The 19,153-nt window shown below is 43.3% G+C and overlaps 3 protein-coding genes and 1 pseudogene across 4 annotated transcripts; 2 read left to right on the top strand and 2 right to left on the bottom strand.

Moving 5' to 3' along the window:
• Nucleotides 1-1,050: 1,050 nt before the first annotated feature.
• Nucleotides 1,051-1,635, bottom strand: LOC311248591 (histone H1-like; the record flags this gene model as incomplete). Its single annotated transcript, XM_084339451.1, has 1 exon — nt 1,051-1,635. One exon carries the CDS (start codon nt 1,633-1,635, stop codon nt 1,051-1,053), a length of 585 nt encoding a protein of 194 aa, XP_084195577.1.
• A 3,275-nt stretch (nt 1,636-4,910) lies between these two features.
• Nucleotides 4,911-5,321, top strand: LOC311248582 (histone H3.2; the record flags this gene model as incomplete). The annotated part of the gene is made up of 1 exon (XM_084339443.1): nt 4,911-5,321. One exon carries the CDS (start codon nt 4,911-4,913, stop codon nt 5,319-5,321), a length of 411 nt encoding a protein of 136 aa, XP_084195569.1.
• A 2,461-nt stretch (nt 5,322-7,782) lies between these two features.
• On the top strand, nt 7,783-8,157 carry LOC311248584 (histone H2B-like; the record flags this gene model as incomplete). The annotated part of the gene is made up of 1 exon (XM_084339445.1): nt 7,783-8,157. One exon carries the CDS (start codon nt 7,783-7,785, stop codon nt 8,155-8,157), a length of 375 nt encoding a protein of 124 aa, XP_084195571.1.
• A 3,925-nt stretch (nt 8,158-12,082) lies between these two features.
• LOC311248581 (histone H1-like) lies at nt 12,083-12,672 on the bottom strand (annotated as a pseudogene). Its single transcript has one exon. The product of its transcript is annotated as a histone H1-like (transcript).
• Between the last annotated feature and the right edge of the window lie 6,481 nt (nt 12,673-19,153).

Genomic DNA, 19,153 nt, shown 5'->3' with positions numbered 1-19,153 from the left:
CCAACTCAGTGGGCTTCAGTTCCCCGTGGGTCGTGTCCACAGACTGCTGCGTAAAGGCAACTATGCTCATCGTGTTGGAGCCGGTGCCCCGGTTTATCTGGCGGCTGTGCTGGAGTATCTGACCGCTGAGATCCTGGAGTTGGCTGGAAACGCTGCCCGTGACAACAAGAAGAGTCGTATCATGTCATGTCGTGTCATAGTGGTCAAGTGATGATTAATTTGAACTGAGAAACATAAATAGTAAGGGTTCTATATACAGATTACAGCATGCACGAACATATAATGACAGCAATTTGTATTTCCACAATTGTTTGGGCTCAACTCGTAAACTGTCTGAAGCGGTGCGACTCGTTCAGACCATTTTCTTTACCTGCCAATGTTGCTGGTCTGGATCACTAATCACATAATAAATAAATGGGTAGAACTACAAGTCGTGTTTGGTAGCCGTGCCTGTTTCATATAAATAGTGGGGGTCCATAAGAGCCTTTTGTATAATATAATGGTTGTGTAGATATTTAATGTGAGGTAGTGGGAAACATAATTATGTGCCAACATATGATCCAAACCAGTCTGAATAAATAAAATTACAATAATGTGCTGTGTGTCCACTAATGGGCCATCACCCGTAGTCATTCCAATAGTGTCATAGCGGTCATTTACGCACAGACATAAATGCACCATAATGATGGCAATTTATGTATTTCCACAATAAAGGGCTCAACTCGTTGCGGTAAAGTATCTGCGTTAGTAGGACCTAATAATCAAACCGGACTTAATATCAACATTCTCCAATTAAGAACCTATATCTGATCTATATTTTATAGTTTTTTGTGGTATATTCTCCATAATATATAAAGTTGCGTTTGCTTTGTTGCCGTGCTGGAAGTAACTCGTGGAAATCAACCATCCCATAAGTAATACTAAGTTGTATACTTCGATAAGCCGCCTTCACTTCCACACACTAGAGTACAATATTGCTTTTCATGAAAGTGGTGGGTGGCTCTTAAAAGAGCCTTTTGTTGAATTAAAGACAACGTTCTGTTTAAACGCTTATCTCTTCTTGGGAGCTCCTCTCTTAGCTGCTATTGGCTTGGCAGCCTTCTTAGATGGGGCCTTCTTGGGCGCAGCAGGCTTTTTCACCTTCTTTGGGCTCTTGGCTGCTACCTTCTTGGGGCTCTTGGCCGCTACCTTCTTGACTTTCTTGGGAGACTTCTTGGCGGCAGCAGGCTTCTTCGTTGCTGCCTTCGCGGGCTTTTTGGCCACGACAGGTTTCTTGGCTGCTGGCTTCTTGGCTTTCGGAGCGACTTTCTTTGCGGGCTTTTTGGCTTTAACCTCAGCCTTGTTGATCTTGAAAGAGCCGGAGGCTCCGGTACCCTTGACCTGGACCAGGGTTCCCTTTGTCACCAGACTCTTGACAGCGGACTTAACGCGGGCCTTGTTCTTGTCCACGTCATAGCCGCCGGCAGCCAGAGCCTTCTTTACGGCAGCCAGAGACACACCGCTCCTCTCTTTAGAAGCAGACACTGCCTCGACGACCAGGTCACTGACGCTGGGACCTGCCTTCTTGGGTCTGGGAGCTGCCTTCTTCTTAGCGGCCTTAGCCGGAGCGGCGGGAGCTGGAGCGACTTCTGCCATCTTCTCTCGTTCGGTCTCAGATTCAACACAACTAGAATTATGATATTGAAGCTCAGTCAGAGGGCTGGTCTTAAACACTACATGAGAGCCATGTAGACTCAACCCACCCTGTCCTCCTCTGTGCTGCCAAAATGCTCTGCCGCTTGTGTTTTCTCCTCGCCAAAAAAGAGCTCAAATACACAACTATGAATATTGCAGGAATTTAACGCCAAATGGGTCAGCAAGCAGAAATATGTGCCATCAGAATTAAACCATTTGGAGACCCCTGGTGTGTTTGTGGACGCTTCACACCACCAATTTGCGCCTTCACCATGGTGCGCAGCTATACCTTTCTCTGTTATTTATGTCTCACAATTCTTTAGATTGCATTATAATCAGACATAATCTCGTTTTCCAGCGAGCCGAGCTACCTGACTAGAGACTGGGAGCAGGAATAGTAATCTGGGGTGACGCGTTTTGTTTTAAATGGATGCTTTTCCGGTGTTGGTAAACACACTGTTGCTGGTGGCCTGTAGCGTGGGTCACCTCGACTTCGTATGAGGGATGATCACCACCTTAGATTAGAGGAAGGTTTCACGTGGCCTATATTAATTACAACTAACATTTAATTAATTAATGTTGCAAAACATTTCATAACTCACACAAGAAACGTAGCTACATTTTCCTTTTGGGGGTGGGGGACTAGTTTGCTGTGTACTTTAGACTGCTGCATGCTTGTTGACAATACATGCTTTTTGGGCATTGCTGATCTGCTGTGTTTTCTGATTTAAATCTGCTACACTGAACACTTAGCACAATAAATAATAACTGCATTGGTCTATTTTAATTAGATTTCAATAGTTTAAATAGACATAGTAGATTCATAATGAATCATCATATCACCAAAGATAAACGCACCATATCAACATGTTCTGCATTTCCACAAAAGAGGCCTTGCACGGAATGTTTGTGTAGTAAAGGCAATGGAATGGTTGCTATGTATAAATTATATGTATAGATTATCATATCAACACATAGTGACCATGTTGTGTCTTATTACTGAATGTTATGAAGAAGTCACAACGGAATAGTAATATCATGCTTTTCAGCAGTGTTTTACCGACTACCACTGCACACAAATTAGGCATTTTCTTTTGAAAGTGGTTACCAACGGTTACAGGCAGCCATGCTGGAAGAAACAGAACAACACAAACATTACAGTTTGTGTTTAGCCTATAGGTTAGATATACAGGCCTCTATTGTTAGGGCTCAACTCATTGTGAAGTAAAGGATATTGGAATGTGGTACAGTAGGCTGCCAGCTACATTGTTGATACACTCAGAAGAAATAGCTGAAGGAATGAAACATACTATGTTGTCAGAGTCATACTTGTATTATTATCTTGTACCACAGTGAGGTACCGATACATGTAGCTCATGGTGAGACCATGTCGGTCTGTGTCATCTGTTTATGATCAGTAATAAATAACCCAAACAAGAGGACACCTGCTCATGGAGACGACTCAGCACCATCAGAAAACATCTCTCACCTTATAAATATATACTGGCATTTCCATGATTAAAAGTTATGCCAAATACATGTAAAAAGGAGTATATGCAGGTATGTACAGACAGATGTGTATATGAATGTGTGTGTGTGTATATATATATATTGTAAGTCAAAGCAGTGACAGATGTCACCAAGAGAGCTATTGTTTGATTGAAAACTTTATTAACAGATTGCAGAATGGGTACAGTACAGCTCAATACATACAATTGTTAAGGGGATGCAGACCAGAGAAAGACTTTCGTCTTGTTTACATCAGGGTCCCCCATTTTCAATTCATCATAACAATTATGACATACACGACTTACAGATAGACAGTACTGCTACATCTATACATTTATGACATACCAGATTAGCAAATACAGTACTGTTTGTGATAAAAAAAATAGTCTAGAAACGAGAGTATACATTTGACGTAGAAACTGTACATTGCGCTATCAAGGTGCACAAAATCATTCTCTTGGAAAAATGCAGTTTCATGTCGATTATTGCTTGGCTTAGTTAATATCAAGTGTGGCTATGGAGTTTTGCTAAGAGAATATAGTTGGGTTATTATGGCTTTGCGCGCAAATAGTTTCCTGTGCGCGGGAAATGTGCGACAAAACCTCTCAACCAATCGTATACAAGAAGCCACACAGCTATACTTGCACAATTTGACCTATATTCTACCCATGTAACTCTTGCATGTATAGTATATATATAAATCCACTTATGTCTGAATACACCTACATATCATCTTTTTTATATAACCTACCTTATACCACTGGTCAGTATGACTTACTACCATAGTGTATTTATACCTATAACACTGTACATACATCTGATCAGCATTATTACAATACTCGGTATAGTACTAATTTATTATAATTCAGTTTAATCCTATTGCACTTTACTGTTACATTTATACTCTAGAAAGACGCCAATTTATTTTCGTTGTACTATGTGACAATTCATTTTAATCTAATCGGATCTAAAATAGTGAAATTAAAACTAATTTGGCTGGAACTCTCTCGACTAATGTAAATATGAGGAGTCAAACAAGGCACTTATTGTAGAAGCAAACATTTTCTCCACAAATATTCTATATGGAATTCCGATTAAACTTATTCCTTAAGAGGTGATGTCATTATTAGCTACTCCCAGGTCGAAACTGTATGTGGAGAGGACAGTATACATTTAACTTATAATAGGCATAGTTATAGATGTGTAGGAGTATTGCTTTCTCTGTAATATGTGGGTGGCTCTGAAAAGAGCCTTTGTGGGGTTTGTCGAAGAGGCTAAATAATTTACTTCTTGGCAGCCTTCTCGGTCTTCTTGGGCAGAAGGACAGCCTGGATGTTGGGCAGCACACCACCCTGAGCGATGGTCACTCCTCCCAGGAGTTTGTTGAGCTCCTCGTCGTTACGCACGGCCAGCTGCAGATGGCGGGGGATGATACGACTCTTCTTGTTGTCACGGGCAGCGTTTCCAGCCAACTCCAAGATCTCAGCGGTCAGATATTCCAGCACAGCGGCCAGATAAACCGGGGCACCGGCTCCAACACGATGAGCATAGTTGTATCTCCGTGAAGTCCTCCAATAACCCTGTGAGGTGTAGGCGGAGTAACGAGCTCACAGAGAGGAGACCAATCAGAAACTACTGCGCCTCCGCGTTAGTAATATAAGGCCAGAGTTTCGACACAGCAGCCTATTATTCTTGTTGAAGTTAAGACTGAAACTTAGTTTCTCATAATGGCCAGAACTAAGCAGACGGCTCGTAAGTCCACCGGTGGCAAAGCCCCAAGGAAGCAGCTCGCCACCAAGGCTGCCCGTAAGAGCGCACCGGCTACCGGCGGCGTGAAGAAACCTCATCGTTACAGGCCCGGTACCGTGGCGCTGAGAGAGATCCGTCGTTACCAGAAGTCCACCGAGTTGCTGATCCGCAAGTTGCCTTTCCAGCGCCTGGTCAGAGAAATCGCACAGGACTTCAAGACCGACCTGCGCTTCCAGAGCTCTGCTGTCATGGCTCTTCAGGAGGCCAGTGAGGCATATCTGGTCGGTCTGTTTGAGGACACCAACCTGTGCGCCATCCACGCCAAGAGGGTGACCATCATGCCCAAAGACATCCAGCTGGCCCGCCGCATCCGTGGAGAGCGAGCTTAAATCGACCTGTTGACTAGTTGTCCCCCTAAAGGCTCTTTTAAGAGCCACCTCAATAATCATGAATGAGCCCCGTTTCCTTATTTTAACTGTTCTGATTCCACGTGGATGAAATTGGTGATGTGTAGCTCAATACCAAGTAACCAGAATTATTCATAACTCGACTACGCAAAATGTAATATTGAAGATGTAATATTGAAGTCATATGTTCATATTCAGTTAGTCTTTTCTCGGATCCATTAGTTCATCGAATACACTGCTGACTAGTAATAATTATGACCCATATGGTTAAAAATAAATACAATCCGGATTCTCAGTGTTTGCTCCAAGTCTTGTCTGGAGTTCATTTTGGTTGAGCCTGCATGCTTTCCCCATTTCCAAATGGTGCTGAAATAGTGACATTTCGATTTCCAGTGACTACAAGTAGCGAATCCACACTTCCAAACAATCTCGAGATAACAAAATAAATTAATCGGTTATCACAAATACACTATTTTATTATGTTGAGTAAATTATAAATGTATGTATGGCCTCTTTGGGCTTCCGTAGAATACACCTGCATATATAATTTATGACATACACAACATACATGACATTTATGGCATAGGGACATATAGGTATTTAGTACTGATACATTTGTGACATAAGCGGTATTCAAATATACAGTACTGTTACCCCTAGATCCTGACAGAGTATATACATATGATGGGGAGGGGACTGTACATTAGGAGGGGGTGGGTGGGTGGGAGGGAAATATACATACAGCGGGGAGGAAATATATACAGCTTCCTCTTGAGCTTCCTCTGGTGTAGTGGTTGTGGTATTCACTGACCTTTGGGAAGTATTTTGACATGTACATGGGCACCCCGGTCGTATAGTGTATCTTGTAGACCAGGCCCATTGCAAGTTGCTGTACTCTGTCGTCTACTCTAAGCCATCCTAGGTTGTCAAAGTGGGCAGGGGTGAGGTGGGTTCTGGGGTTCAGGTCAAGTAGTAGTCTGACCAGTTTGTTTTGTGATGTTTGTAATTTTGTTTTAAGCGCCTTTGAGGTGCTTTGGTACCATGAGGTGCACGCATAGTCATAGTACCCTTGAATGAGTGCTCCTGCCAGAGTCTTCAGGGTATTCTTGTTTACCAGAGAGGAGATCCGGTACAAGAATCTAGTTCGTTGGTTGACTTCTTTTTTATTACATTGGATGCCATTTTGTCACAGGAAAGATTTGCCTCTAGGATGGAACCCAGGTAGGTAATTTCGTCTTTCCTTGTGACAATATTGTCACCCACTGTAACTGAGAATCCGTCGGTCTTGCTGAGTTTGTTATTTGAGCCGAAGAGAATGGACTCTGTTTTGCCCATGTGTAATGATAGTTTGTTATCAGCGAGCCATATGCAGATTTTGCCTAGTTCCGTGCTGAGGGTTTTTTCAACCTGCAATTTGTTCTTGTCAGAGACCAGCAGGGCTGAGTCGTCCGCAAACAGGAACAAGTTGCAGTCACAGGCTGACGACATGTCATTTGCATAAATTAGGAAGAGTAGCGGTCCTAGTATGCTTCCTTGTGGAACACCACAGCTCACTGTGAGGGGGGGGGATAGAGTGCCGTTTACCTCTACCATCTGTTCTCTCCCCTCCAGGTAGGATTGCATCCAGCTCACTGATAAGCTATCAAAACCAATTGCTTTTAGCTTGTCCATTAGAATGGAGTGATTGACAGTGTCGAAGGCCTTTTGTAGGTCCAGCATGACCATGCCGCAGTATTTGCCCGCGTCCACCTCTTGTTTGATGTGGTCGTTCAAATAGAGGAGGCATGTGTCAGTGGAGTGGGACGTTCTGAAGCCAGATTGGAATTCGTAGATTAGATTTTTTTCCGCCAGGTACTTTTCGACCTGTGACTGGGACATGTGACATGTGACTGGGAGACTTGTGTGACTTGGATACTTGTGTGACTGGGAGACTTGTGTGGCTTGTGTGACTGGGAGACTTTTGTTGCTGGGAGACTTGTGTGACTTTGTGTGACTGGGAGATGTGGTAAATACACAGGTACAACATGTTTACAGGAACGTTTTGGAGTTGTATTTTGATTGTATTTGGAGTGTGTATTTCATGACTGTAGGGAACTCGGGTAAATGTCTGACCCACTTACAGTGATGAAGCTAAGCTAGGTCCAGGCGTTCCCTAAGCCTAATGCATGCATGTCTAACTCCAGGGAAGAGTGTTAAATAAGCTAATTTCCCAAAATGTTTGAGTTTTCCTTTAAGAGAGTAAAGCAGAACAAACTCATGGCTGAAACTCTTCTGCCCTCTACTGGCTAAATGAGAACTTAACTTATATTAGGTTTTCATACGTGCGCCACGCCCGACCAATCGTATCGTAGAAGCCACGCAGCACTATTTGCATCAACCTCCTATAAATAAGGCAGGAAACCGTAAGCGACCGTCACCATTCGATTCTGATAAGCCGTCGAATATGCCTGAACCAGCCAAGCCAGCGCCCAAGAAGGGCTCCAAGAAAGCCGTCACCAAGACCGCTGCCAAGGGAGGCAAGAAGCGCAGAAAGTCCAGGAAGGAGAGTTATGCCATCTACATTTACAAAGTCCTGAAGCAGGTTCATCCCGACACCGGCGTTTCCTCCAAGGCCATGGGGATCATGAACTCCTTCGTTAACGACATCTTCGAGCGCATCGCTGGAGAAGCCTCGCGCCTGGCTCTCTACAACAAGCGTCGCACCATCACCTCCAGGGAGATCCAGACCGCTGTGCGTCTGCTGCTGCCCGGTGAGCTGGCGAAGCACGCTGTGTCTGAGGGAACCAAGGCTGTGACCAAGTACACTAGCTCCAAGTAAACTACCCTGTTCACTGAAGATTAACCCAAAGGCTCTTTTAAGAGCCACCCACTCTGTCCTGAGAGAGTTATTCCTATTATGCTCATGATCGCGCTGTTCATCAAAGTGGTTGTTCAGTGCTAAATGAGTGTTAATTTCACTATAATTTAACTGACTTAGAAGTTAGCCCAATTATGAGGTACAGTATATATCATAATTAATACTTTGATCATGTGTTTTACTTTCTCCATTATTATTGTCCAAACTACAGCTATGCAATTCTAACAGTATACAAGACAGCAATGGAGTTATGGACTTAATCAGTTATTCAAAATAATGCAGCAATGCTTCCTGTTAAAAGCTGCTTTTCTAGATCAAGATTCATATTGAAACTAGCTTTAGTTTTTGTATATATTTTTTCGAATTCCATATAGAATATTTATGTGGAGAAAAGTTTTGCTTCTACCAGGTGATTTGCCTGTCATAATATTAGTTCAGTCAGTTCATCCCAGGTCGAAACTAAAACAGAATGACTATGTGGAGAGGACCGTGCATTTAACTCATCATAATAGACATGGTTATACATTTCCTCAATAGGTTTAAATCCATTGTTGTTATACAAAGAAAATAAGTTGACGTCTAAACAGTACAAATATAACAGTAAAGTGCAATATGAAAGGACAAAGTGATTAAACTGGAGTATATCAGATGTATGTACATCAGTGTTACAGGTATAAGTCATACTGACCAGTGGTATAACTAGAAGAGTAGGTAAGGGATTGATTGATTGAAAACTTTATTAACTAATGCAACAGAATGGGTACAATACAGTACAGCTCAATACACACAATTGTTAAGGGGATGCAGACCAGAGAAAGACTTTCGTCTTGTTTACATCAGGGTCCCCCATTTTCAATTAATCATAACATATGACATACAGATAGACAGTACTGCTACATTTATGACATACCAGATTTACATACAGTACAAAAATAGTCTAAAAAAGAGAGTATACATTTGATGAAAAAACTGTACATTGGAGGAGGTTGGCTGGTGGGGTGGGGGGGATATAGTACACATTATATATATTATTGCACATGCTATCATACAGACGTATACCGGTATGCAGAATATAGTTTGAGGTAGGTGTGTAAGGCAGTTGTAGACAGTGAAATGCAGGAGTTTGAACAGTATGGATAACCGATCGGCAATCAGGTATAGGCACTATTAACTTTTAACTATTATTTAACTGACTAGAAGTTTTCCCAATATGAAGTACTTCATGTATAAGAATAACTCACTTTCTAAATTCTAACAGAACTACAAGACAGCAATGGAGTTCTGGACTAAATCACAGTCATTAAAAAAATAATGCAGTGATGCTTCCTGTTACAACCTGCTTTTCTAGATAGAATATTGATATTGAAACCAAAATTGTATTATGTCTGATTAGCACTAGTACTAATTTATACATGTACTCCAGTTTAATCACTTATACATTGTATATTGCACTTTACTTTTGTATTTTCACTTATTTTTGTTGTACTGTACTTGCCCTGTATGATGACAATACATTTTAACCTTAAAAAAAGACAGTCAGGGGTCTTTGAGAGGGCTCCAGGTGGTACACTATAATTTAACTGACTAGAAGTTAGCCCAATTATGAGGTACAGTATATATCATAATTAATACTATTGTAACTGAGGGGTACAATTCCCTGACTGTATTGATAAGTATGGTATCATTAAACCACTACCGCTTTATGTACTTTAATTACTGGCCATACAGTACATGATATATAAATATGATGAACACTTCCCACAATGAATCGGTTCCACACAAAGTGGTAATTAAGTATTTATTGCAGCAAAAGGTACATAATATACTTCTCTATTTTACTTTGGATGCGCTTATAAGGCAAAGGAATGTGCGTAGGCAAATCAATAATGAATGTCCATTCTCTGGTTACGCAGGAGGTAATTATACAACCTGAATCTTAGGGAATTATATCTATGGTACACTAGTAATATATAGCGGGAGATACTGGAAGGGTCCCCCCGGTTGTAAGCCAGCAGGGGTAGAGGATCTGTCGGTAGTAGAGAGTCTGGTCAACGATGACTAAGGAGACTCCAAGTACAGGAGACGGTGCAATAGTCTCTTGATCCACAGACGAATACAGCTGTTCTCCGTAGACTGTAGCTCCACAGTGAAGAAAGCTAGCCGGCCTCAGGCTCTCTGAGGCGCAGACTCGACGTGGCTCCTCACAGGGTAAATCCCACACGTGTAGGCGTCGGCGATTCTCCGCTCCATAAATCACAGGACCAAAACAAATATAATCCAGCCGCAAAGGGCTATGTAGTCGTCGGGTAGATTAATCCAGTGTACATGTCCACACGGTTCTCGTCTAGGTCTCCTCGGGTGAAAGCGCCATGAAAGCAGCCCAGCCTGGATAAGCACTCTAGCTGATACGAGGAAGCGTTGGTGATGCTGGTCACTGTATAACTTTAGCCGCACGATACACTATACACAAATAGACTATTACTGACTTAATAGAAATATGTCGCACTCGACGGTATAGCGCCAAACTCTGACAATTCAGTTATTAATTCGCACGCGGTCTCAATGCTCTATTTGGGGCCAAACAGGCCATACTTCACCGCACGGAGTATCGTGGGTGAGGCTTCAACTTATTGGGTAACTCTACTTCTGTATTCACCTGCGCCATATTTATATGCACGGCGAACAATCTAGTGCCAACCTCATTTCTGTCTCGTATTCCTGGGCAAGGCCGGGCATGTACAGACATGTCTTGACGGTGGCTTTGAACCTGACTCCGGAGGCATGGCCCTGGCGCCTGTGGACCGCTGTCCAATAGGAGAATGAAATATTATGGTCTGGTCTAGGCTAAAGGGATATTCCGTGTATATGTACAAGGAATATACAAGGGATATCAAACGATATACAAATATTATGCAATATATATCAATCAATAAATATATATATTCGGTTTAATCTGATCCTTTGTAACAACTATGATCATGTGTTTTACTTTCTCCATTATTATTGTCCAAACTACAGCTATGCAATTCTAACAGTATACAAGACAGCAATGGAGTTATGGACTTAATCAGTTATTCAAAATAATGCAGCAATGCTTCCTGTTAAAAGCTGCTTTTCTAGATCAAGATTGATATTGAAACTAGCTTTAGTTTTTGTATATATTTTTTGGAATTCCATATAGAATATTTATGTGGAGAAAAGTTGCTTCTACCATAATTGCCTTGTTTGACTCCTTATATCCTGTTGACATGTACATTTGCCATTGAGCGCGTTCTAGCCAAATGAGTGTTTTAATTTCACTATTTTAGATGATTATATAAAAAAAAATTGTCATTATACAGCACAAGTATAGTACAACAGAAATAAATTGGTGTCTTAACTAGAGTACAAGTGTAACAGTAAAGTGCAATAGGATTAAACTGGAGTATATATAAATGAGTATACTGAGTAATAATGCTGATCAGATGTGTATGTACAGTGTTACAGTTATAAAGACACTGTGATAATAAGTTAAGGGATATATATAGTCTATATGCAGATGTTTTCAAACAGAAGTGGATATATGTATATTATACATGCAGTATTATTGTACATGCTATCACAAGTTACATGGGTAGAACATAATGAGGTCAGTAGTGATTAGTGTAAGGCAGTAGTATAGGCATCAGAGATTGAACAGTAAGGATAACATATTCTTGACCTAGAGTATAGGATATTAACTATTAATTCAACCGACTAGAAGTCACAAAACATAAGCATTAGTAGATTTGCTTCTATCCACCATTAAACAATGGATTTATACGAGGGAATGTGCCATTTTAGGGATAGTAGTGGTTGGCTCTAAAAAGAGCCGTTTGTGTGTTTTAGACAGTAAAGCTTAAGACCTTCACTTCCTCTTGGCTGCTGTCCTCGTGGGCTTTGCTGCTTTGGGCTTGGCAGCCTTCTTCGCGGGGGCTTTCTTGGCTGTGGGCTTCTTCACGGCCTTCTTGGGGCTCTTGGCTGCCACCTTCTTGGGGCTCTTGGCTGCCACCTTCTTGGGACTCACTTTCTTGGGGCTCTTGGCTTTGACTGCAGGCTTCTTTGCCTTTGGAGACTTTTTAGCCACGCAGCAGGTTTCTTCACTGGCGCTTTCTTAGCTTTTGGAGCTGCTTTCTTGGCGGGCTTCTTGGCTTCAGCCTTGTTGATTTTGAAGGAGCCGGAGGCACCGGTACCCTTGAGCTGGACAAGAGTGCCCTTTAACACCAAGCTCTTCACAGCGGTCTTCACACGTGAATTATTCTTCTCCACGTCGTAGCCACCGGCAGCCAGAGCCTTCTTTACCGCAGCCAGGGACACGCCGCTCCTCTCTTTAGAGGCAGATACCGCCTCGAGGACGAGTTCTGCAGCGCTGGGACCTGATGCCTTCTTCGGCTTGGAGGCAGCTTTCTTCCTGGGGACTTTAGCCGGAGGGGCAGCGGCTGGAGCGACTTCTGCCATAGTTCTCTTCTATCGTCTGATCAACACAAAATGCAACAAATAGTCCGAGCTGACTGGTAGTGGCGCTGGGACAGGGGGCTGGTCTTAAATACTACATGAGAGCCATGCAGACTCAACCCACCCTGTCTACAACGCTGCAGCTGAAAAGCTCTGCTACTTGTGTTTTCTTCTCGCTAAAACGGGCTAAAATACAAACGTGGGAATATAGTTGAAATCTAACACCTAATGGGTCAGTTAGCACAAGCATGTCCTATTAGAATAAAACCATCTGGAGAGCCGTGGTTAGTTTGGACACGTTCCAACGCTCTCCTTTCCGTCGTCACATGGTGCAGTGAGCCGCAACTTGTCTCAGTATTTTGCTTTTAAAATGGTTTAAATGTCATTATAATCCAGTCAGTACTCGTTCCCCAGTGAGTCGAGCTGCCTGGTGAGGGACTGGCAGTAAAACAAGGCATCTGGTGTCATGCTTTTGGTTATAAACTTGTACTTGTGTAGCAGGTGCCACCTGACACCTGCCACGAAATTCGACCGTGCCTCGAGTGGGAATCGAACCCCGGGCGTCTGCACCGGGGCCGACATAACAAACCGTTGCGCCAAGAAGGGAATTCCCCCCTAAGCGCTCAGTTTGTATGCCTCTGGGGAGTGAGTTTTACACACTTCTATGTGCCGTAGTCACACTATCGCGGCACATATCCGTTACATTCACCCCCCCTAAACTCACACCACCCAAGGCATCCGGGTCAACGGCACCACTGTAGCAGGTGCCACCTGACACGAAATTCGACCGTGCCTCGAGTGGGAATCGAACCCCGGGCGTCTGCACCGGGGCCGACATAACAAACCGTTGCGCCAAGAAGGGAATTCCCCCCTAAGCGCTCAGTTTGTATGCCTCTGGGGAGTGAGTTTTACACACTTCTATGTGCCGTAGTCACACTATCGCGGCACATATCCGTTACACTTGCTCACTGCTGGTAAACACAGTCATTGCTGGCGTCGGCATGATATGTGTTACCTCGTCTTCTGTGGAAGATTACCACTTCTGTGGAAGGCTTTATGTAGCTCATGATGAATTAAATCAACAATTACTTTTATGAAGATTACAAAAAAAATACACAAGGAAGGTACAATGTAACTTTCTTTTTGGGAGAGACTCGCCTATATTGTCAAACTGCTGCGTGCTGTCGATTAAAGCCCAGACGGAAAGCTTAAGAATGAAAAAAATTCAAATTTCAATTACATGTCAATAGTAATAATAGGCAAAAGTTAGTTAGTAATAAAACATACGAGTCATAATAATAACAGCTGGCGCAACAGGGGGAATAAAACGTGTCACGCTCTGACCATAGTCATCCCAACGGTGCTAATGCAGTCATTGCGCGTAATTACGCATGCACATTATGACATACATTTCAATATGTTTCCAATTGATAGGACTCAGTTGGTTGTTGCAAAGGGTATTTTGCACTGTTGTGAAGTATGGTAGTCTGTCTGCTACATGTTATTGTCCTCTCTGGTAAACAAGAATACCCTGAAGACTCTGGCAGGAGCACCCATTCAAGGGTACTACGACTATGCTTGCACCTCATGGTACCAAAGCACCTCAAAGGCGCTAAAAACAAGATTACAAACATCACAAAACAAACTGGTCAGACTACCTCACCCCTGCCCACTTTGACTACCTAGGATGGCTTAGAGTAGACGACAGAGTACAGCAACTTGCAATGGGCCTGGTCTACAAGATACACTATACGACTAAGGTACCCATGTACATGTCAAAACACTTCCCAAAGGTCAGGGAATACCACGACCACAACACCAGAGGAAGCTCAACAAATCATGTTAAACCCAGATTCGGCTCAAACAAGGGACTAAACACGTTTCGCAATTATGCCACATCAATGTGGAACGCCCTACCCAAAGCTGTAAAGGAATGTGAATCCCTACCCACATTCAAAACCACTCTGAAAGAGCACCTACGGGAGGCTGCAATTCGAAACTGGCCACCGTAAATGTCCAACCCCCCCCCCCAACTAATAGACAGTCTCCTCCCCTCCGTATATTCTCCCCACCGTATGTATATTTTTCTCCCGCCCTCCCACCCCCTCCTAATGTAGTCTCCTCCCCACCGTATGTATATATTCTCTCCCCACTATGTATATTTCTCTCCCACCCACCCACCCCCTCCTAATGTACAGTCTCCTCCCCATCATACTGTCAGGATCTATGGGTAACAGTACTGTATATTTGCATATCATATATGTCACAAATGTAACAGTACTATATACCTGTATGTCATAAATGTCATGATGTCATGTATGTTGTGTAATGTCATAAATGTCACTATGAATTGAAAATGGGGGACCCTGATGTAAACAAGACAAACGTCTTTCTCTGGTCTGCCTCCCCTTAACAATTGTATGTATTGAGACGTACTGTATTGTACCCATTCTGCAATCTGTTAAATAAAGTTTTCATTCATTAACTATTTCACTTGATGATGCTGCGATGTAAAGGTTATACACAGTGGTACAGAGGTAGACGAGTTGCAGGTGTGTATAAACTGAATGCTGTGTACAGCAAATACATTATTTCCACCCCTGAAAATACGCTGTATCTTCTATTTATTAAGTTCCTATTACTGCATATTCTGCACAGCAGTGACAATTCTGATATTCTATTTGTGATCCTTGCCTCATTGCATTTAATTAAACATCACCTACAGTCTCATCACAGAAGGCAGTTATACTTGTTTAACCATCCTGTTTACAACCTTCCTGTCAAATATTTGCTTTCTTTTATCATTAATTCCACCACATACGTCTGTGGTGATTCATGTAAAATCTGACTAGATAGAACACCAATGGGTGAGACTATAATACAGTATATTACTACAAGGTCGCAAATAGACCCGATTGTGAATATTTCAACCAAATATTCACTTTATTTTCTGCCGTCGAATCAATACCTTCATTAATTTACATAAACACATAGGAAGGCTCCTAAAGTCCCGTGGCCTCTAATAAGATCCTTGAACAGACACACCGTTTAAAAACTAATTGAACACACGCACTATGCACATACACTTATATGTAAGACACTCTTTAAATCATTTACTATTTTATTTAATCTGATTTTATGTTATCTTACCCATTGTTGGGTCTGAACCCAGATTCGGCTCAAACAAGGGACTAAACACGTTTCGCAATTATGCCACATCAATGTGGAACGCCCTACCCAAAGCTGTAAAGGAATGTGAATCCCTACCCACATTCAAAACCACTCTGAAAGAGCACCTACGGGAGGCTGCAATTCGAAACTGGCCACCGTAAATGTCCAACCCCCCCCCCCAACTAATAGACAGTCTCCTCCCCTCCGTATATTCTCCCCACCGTATGTATATTTTTCTCCCGCCCTCCCACCCCCTCCTAATGTAGTCTCCTCCCCACCGTATGTATATATTCTCTCCCCACTATGTATATTTCTCTCCCACCCACCCACCCCCTCCTAATGTACAGTCTCCTCCCCATCATACTGTCAGGATCTATGGGTAACAGTACTGTATATTTGCATATCATATATGTCACAAATGTAACAGTACTATATACCTGTATGTCATAAATGTCATGATGTCATGTATGTTGTGTAATGTCATAAATGTCACTATGAATTGAAAATGGGGGACCCTGATGTAAACAAGACAAACGTCTTTCTCTGGTCTGCCTCCCCTTAACAATTGTATGTATTGAGACGTACTGTATTGTACCCATTCTGCAATCTGTTAAATAAAGTTTTCATTCATTAACTATTTCACTTGATGATGCTGCGATGTAAAGGTTATACACAGTGGTACAGAGGTAGACGAGTTGCAGGTGTGTATAAACTGAATGCTGTGTACAGCAAATACATTATTTCCACCCCTGAAAATACGCTGTATCTTCTATTTATTAAGTTCCTATTACTGCATATTCTGCACAGCAGTGACAATTCTGATATTCTATTTGTGATCCTTGCCTCATTGCATTTAATTAAACATCACCTACAGTCTCATCACAGAAGGCAGTTATACTTGTTTAACCATCCTGTTCTGTATCGTTAGTGGCTTAGCTTGGCTTCGCCTTCTGCACTATCTCGCGTACGTGCACGCGTACTGAATAAACCACAAATGTACCTCTAATACCAGTATTAGTCTGACCACACCCCTCATCAGCTTACCTTCATAAGCAGGTGTGTGGTCACCTGCTCTCCTCCTTCTCGCTTTCACCACAAGGAAGAGGTGCCTCGGTAGATCCCCACACTTGACACCATGATGGAAGAAATTGGATTAGGAACAGCTTGGGAAACAAGGATACGTTGACATCATATCTTTATTTTCTCTCTCACTATTTTCGAGAAAATACGGCGATATTGTCTTCGTACTGGAGTGTCTAGAAGATGATGATCATTCTACAAACCCTCCACCGGTTTTCGTATTGGGAGCACGCCGCTGCATGCTTCTCAACTGCAGTTCCTTGCTGTGTTTGTTGGGGTGAAACCTGTCAGGCCACAGCTGAACTGTCGGACATGCCGCTGTTGTGAGGAGCGGTGCGTTCCAGGTTGGGTGAGTAGTGTTTGCTGGCGGGCTCCACTTGTCTGTTAGTGCTATGGGGGCTACTAGACAAAGTTTATGGAAACCTGCCCCAGGCTAGGGTCCTTTGTTTAGCCGTCTAGGCGACAGAAGGCCTTGGTCTGGCGACCATTATAGTTTTAACTAGTGGGCCGCGACCATTGACACTGGTGATCCCTGTGTGTTCTGGACGAGTGGATTCTCTCTGTCACCGTGTTAAGACCCCATCTTTCATATCCAAATGAGAGTATTCCTTCACGAGGGGATATGTGCATGTAATGTGCGATAGCGGCAGATTCATGTTCAAAGTCAGCTATACAGGCCAGTTGGTACTGTGCTGATTCCGCCGGACGTGTTATTGTCACCGTTGTGAAGCGGTGTTGACGTCTTGTTTTCTCTTTTCTCTTAAAAAGTGAGGAGGGTTCAGAACGGCGGCCTGTCTGGGTGAGTGTTATGTCATTGTTTACATGTTCATAGCTTACGGTTAGCCGGTCGGTGGCCTGGCGCGGGGAGCTTGGCTTCTCGCGCGCCGCCGGGAGCTCGCTCCTGATCGCGTGCGTCGTAGATCGGCGTCTCGCGAGCGGAAGCGATAGCACCCGAACGGCTGGAGCAGCCGTTAGCTTGATGCTATTCTGTTGAACGTGCTTTGATTTTTAACATGTTTTACACTCTTGACCACGACGTCATCCTTGACAGGGGATGTTCGTCAACCCTGCCCGAGCCTAGACGGGGATTGCGTCAACAAAGAGGACTGTAGCGACTGGTGGAGCGGCGACGCTGCCCGGATCGAACAACACGGGACGCTTGTGACTGCACTTCGCTGATCTGCGTTCCGGGCAGGTACGGGGTTGGCCAGACCCTCATAACACGTCTTCTGGTTTTACCTTGCTAAATGTATTGTGAATGACGGTGTTTTTTCCCAAAACGTGTGTTGTTGCAATGCATTTGAGATACGTTGCGGGTTGTGTGTGAGCTGTTTTTGTCACTGGCAGTTGTGTGAGAAACATCATGGTGTTTATGTGTACCGTGTACTCACTACTAAGGCAACTAACCTATGAAGCTATGCTTGGTGACGAGTGAGTAAAAGAATGTTCTTTCTCAGACTGTAATGACAATGGACAGTGAGTTCACACATTAACAGGTTTTCCTGTTTTAACTGGCCGTATTGAAGGTAAAATAGGAGGATTGTGTTTTTCCCCCCCCGGTTCCCTGGGGACTTTATCACCTCCTATCAGACATGTTGTGCATTAATTGTGTCTTTTGTGTGGTAGGGATACGATGTAACTCTCAGCTTGATTGCTGAGGTTGTGCTAAGTCTGCTGGAGAAACTTATTTCCTAAAGGGAAATTGGTTTGGTTGCTGTCATGTGTGTTTAGCAAGGCCTGTGGTCGATACTAATCAAGAATGATGTATTCTCTCATTGTGATGATGATGGGTTGTGTGTGTCATGTGACCTACAACTGGGTTGTACTGGCCACAGAAGCACATGTGTATGTTGGACCGGGGTTCTTAGAGCCCTCTCTATTCTGTGTTTTTCCTTAGTAAAAATCAGATAGCAGGTTAGCTCGTGCGCTGTGTGGAGCTGTGAAACGCTTCATAGAGCTGACTATGACTGTGTCATATTCTCTTTTTGTCGTTACGTCGTATCATGGGTGTGGGGTCGTAAAGGGGTGAACTGGTAACCTTTCCTCTCCCCATTGTCTGTCGGTCAGGGGTACACCCCCTGTCCTTCAAGGTTCCCGTCACGTGGCGGTTCGGCACGTTACGGGGGGGGGGGGGGGGGGGGGAGGGAGTTCCTGGTCCCACGGCCTGGTATATTGGGCGTGTGCACCGCAGGAATTCCCCCGCCATAGAGTACGTCACCGTGCGCGTCTCTGT

This window comes from Notolepis coatsorum (assembly GCF_963971535.1).
Source record: "Notolepis coatsorum genome assembly, contig: SCAFFOLD_799, whole genome shotgun sequence".
Classification (NCBI taxonomy): Eukaryota; Metazoa; Chordata; class Actinopteri; order Aulopiformes; family Paralepididae; genus Notolepis; species Notolepis coatsorum.
Note: the sequence above shows the minus strand (reverse complement) of the source record. Positions and strands in the feature narration are given on the sequence as shown.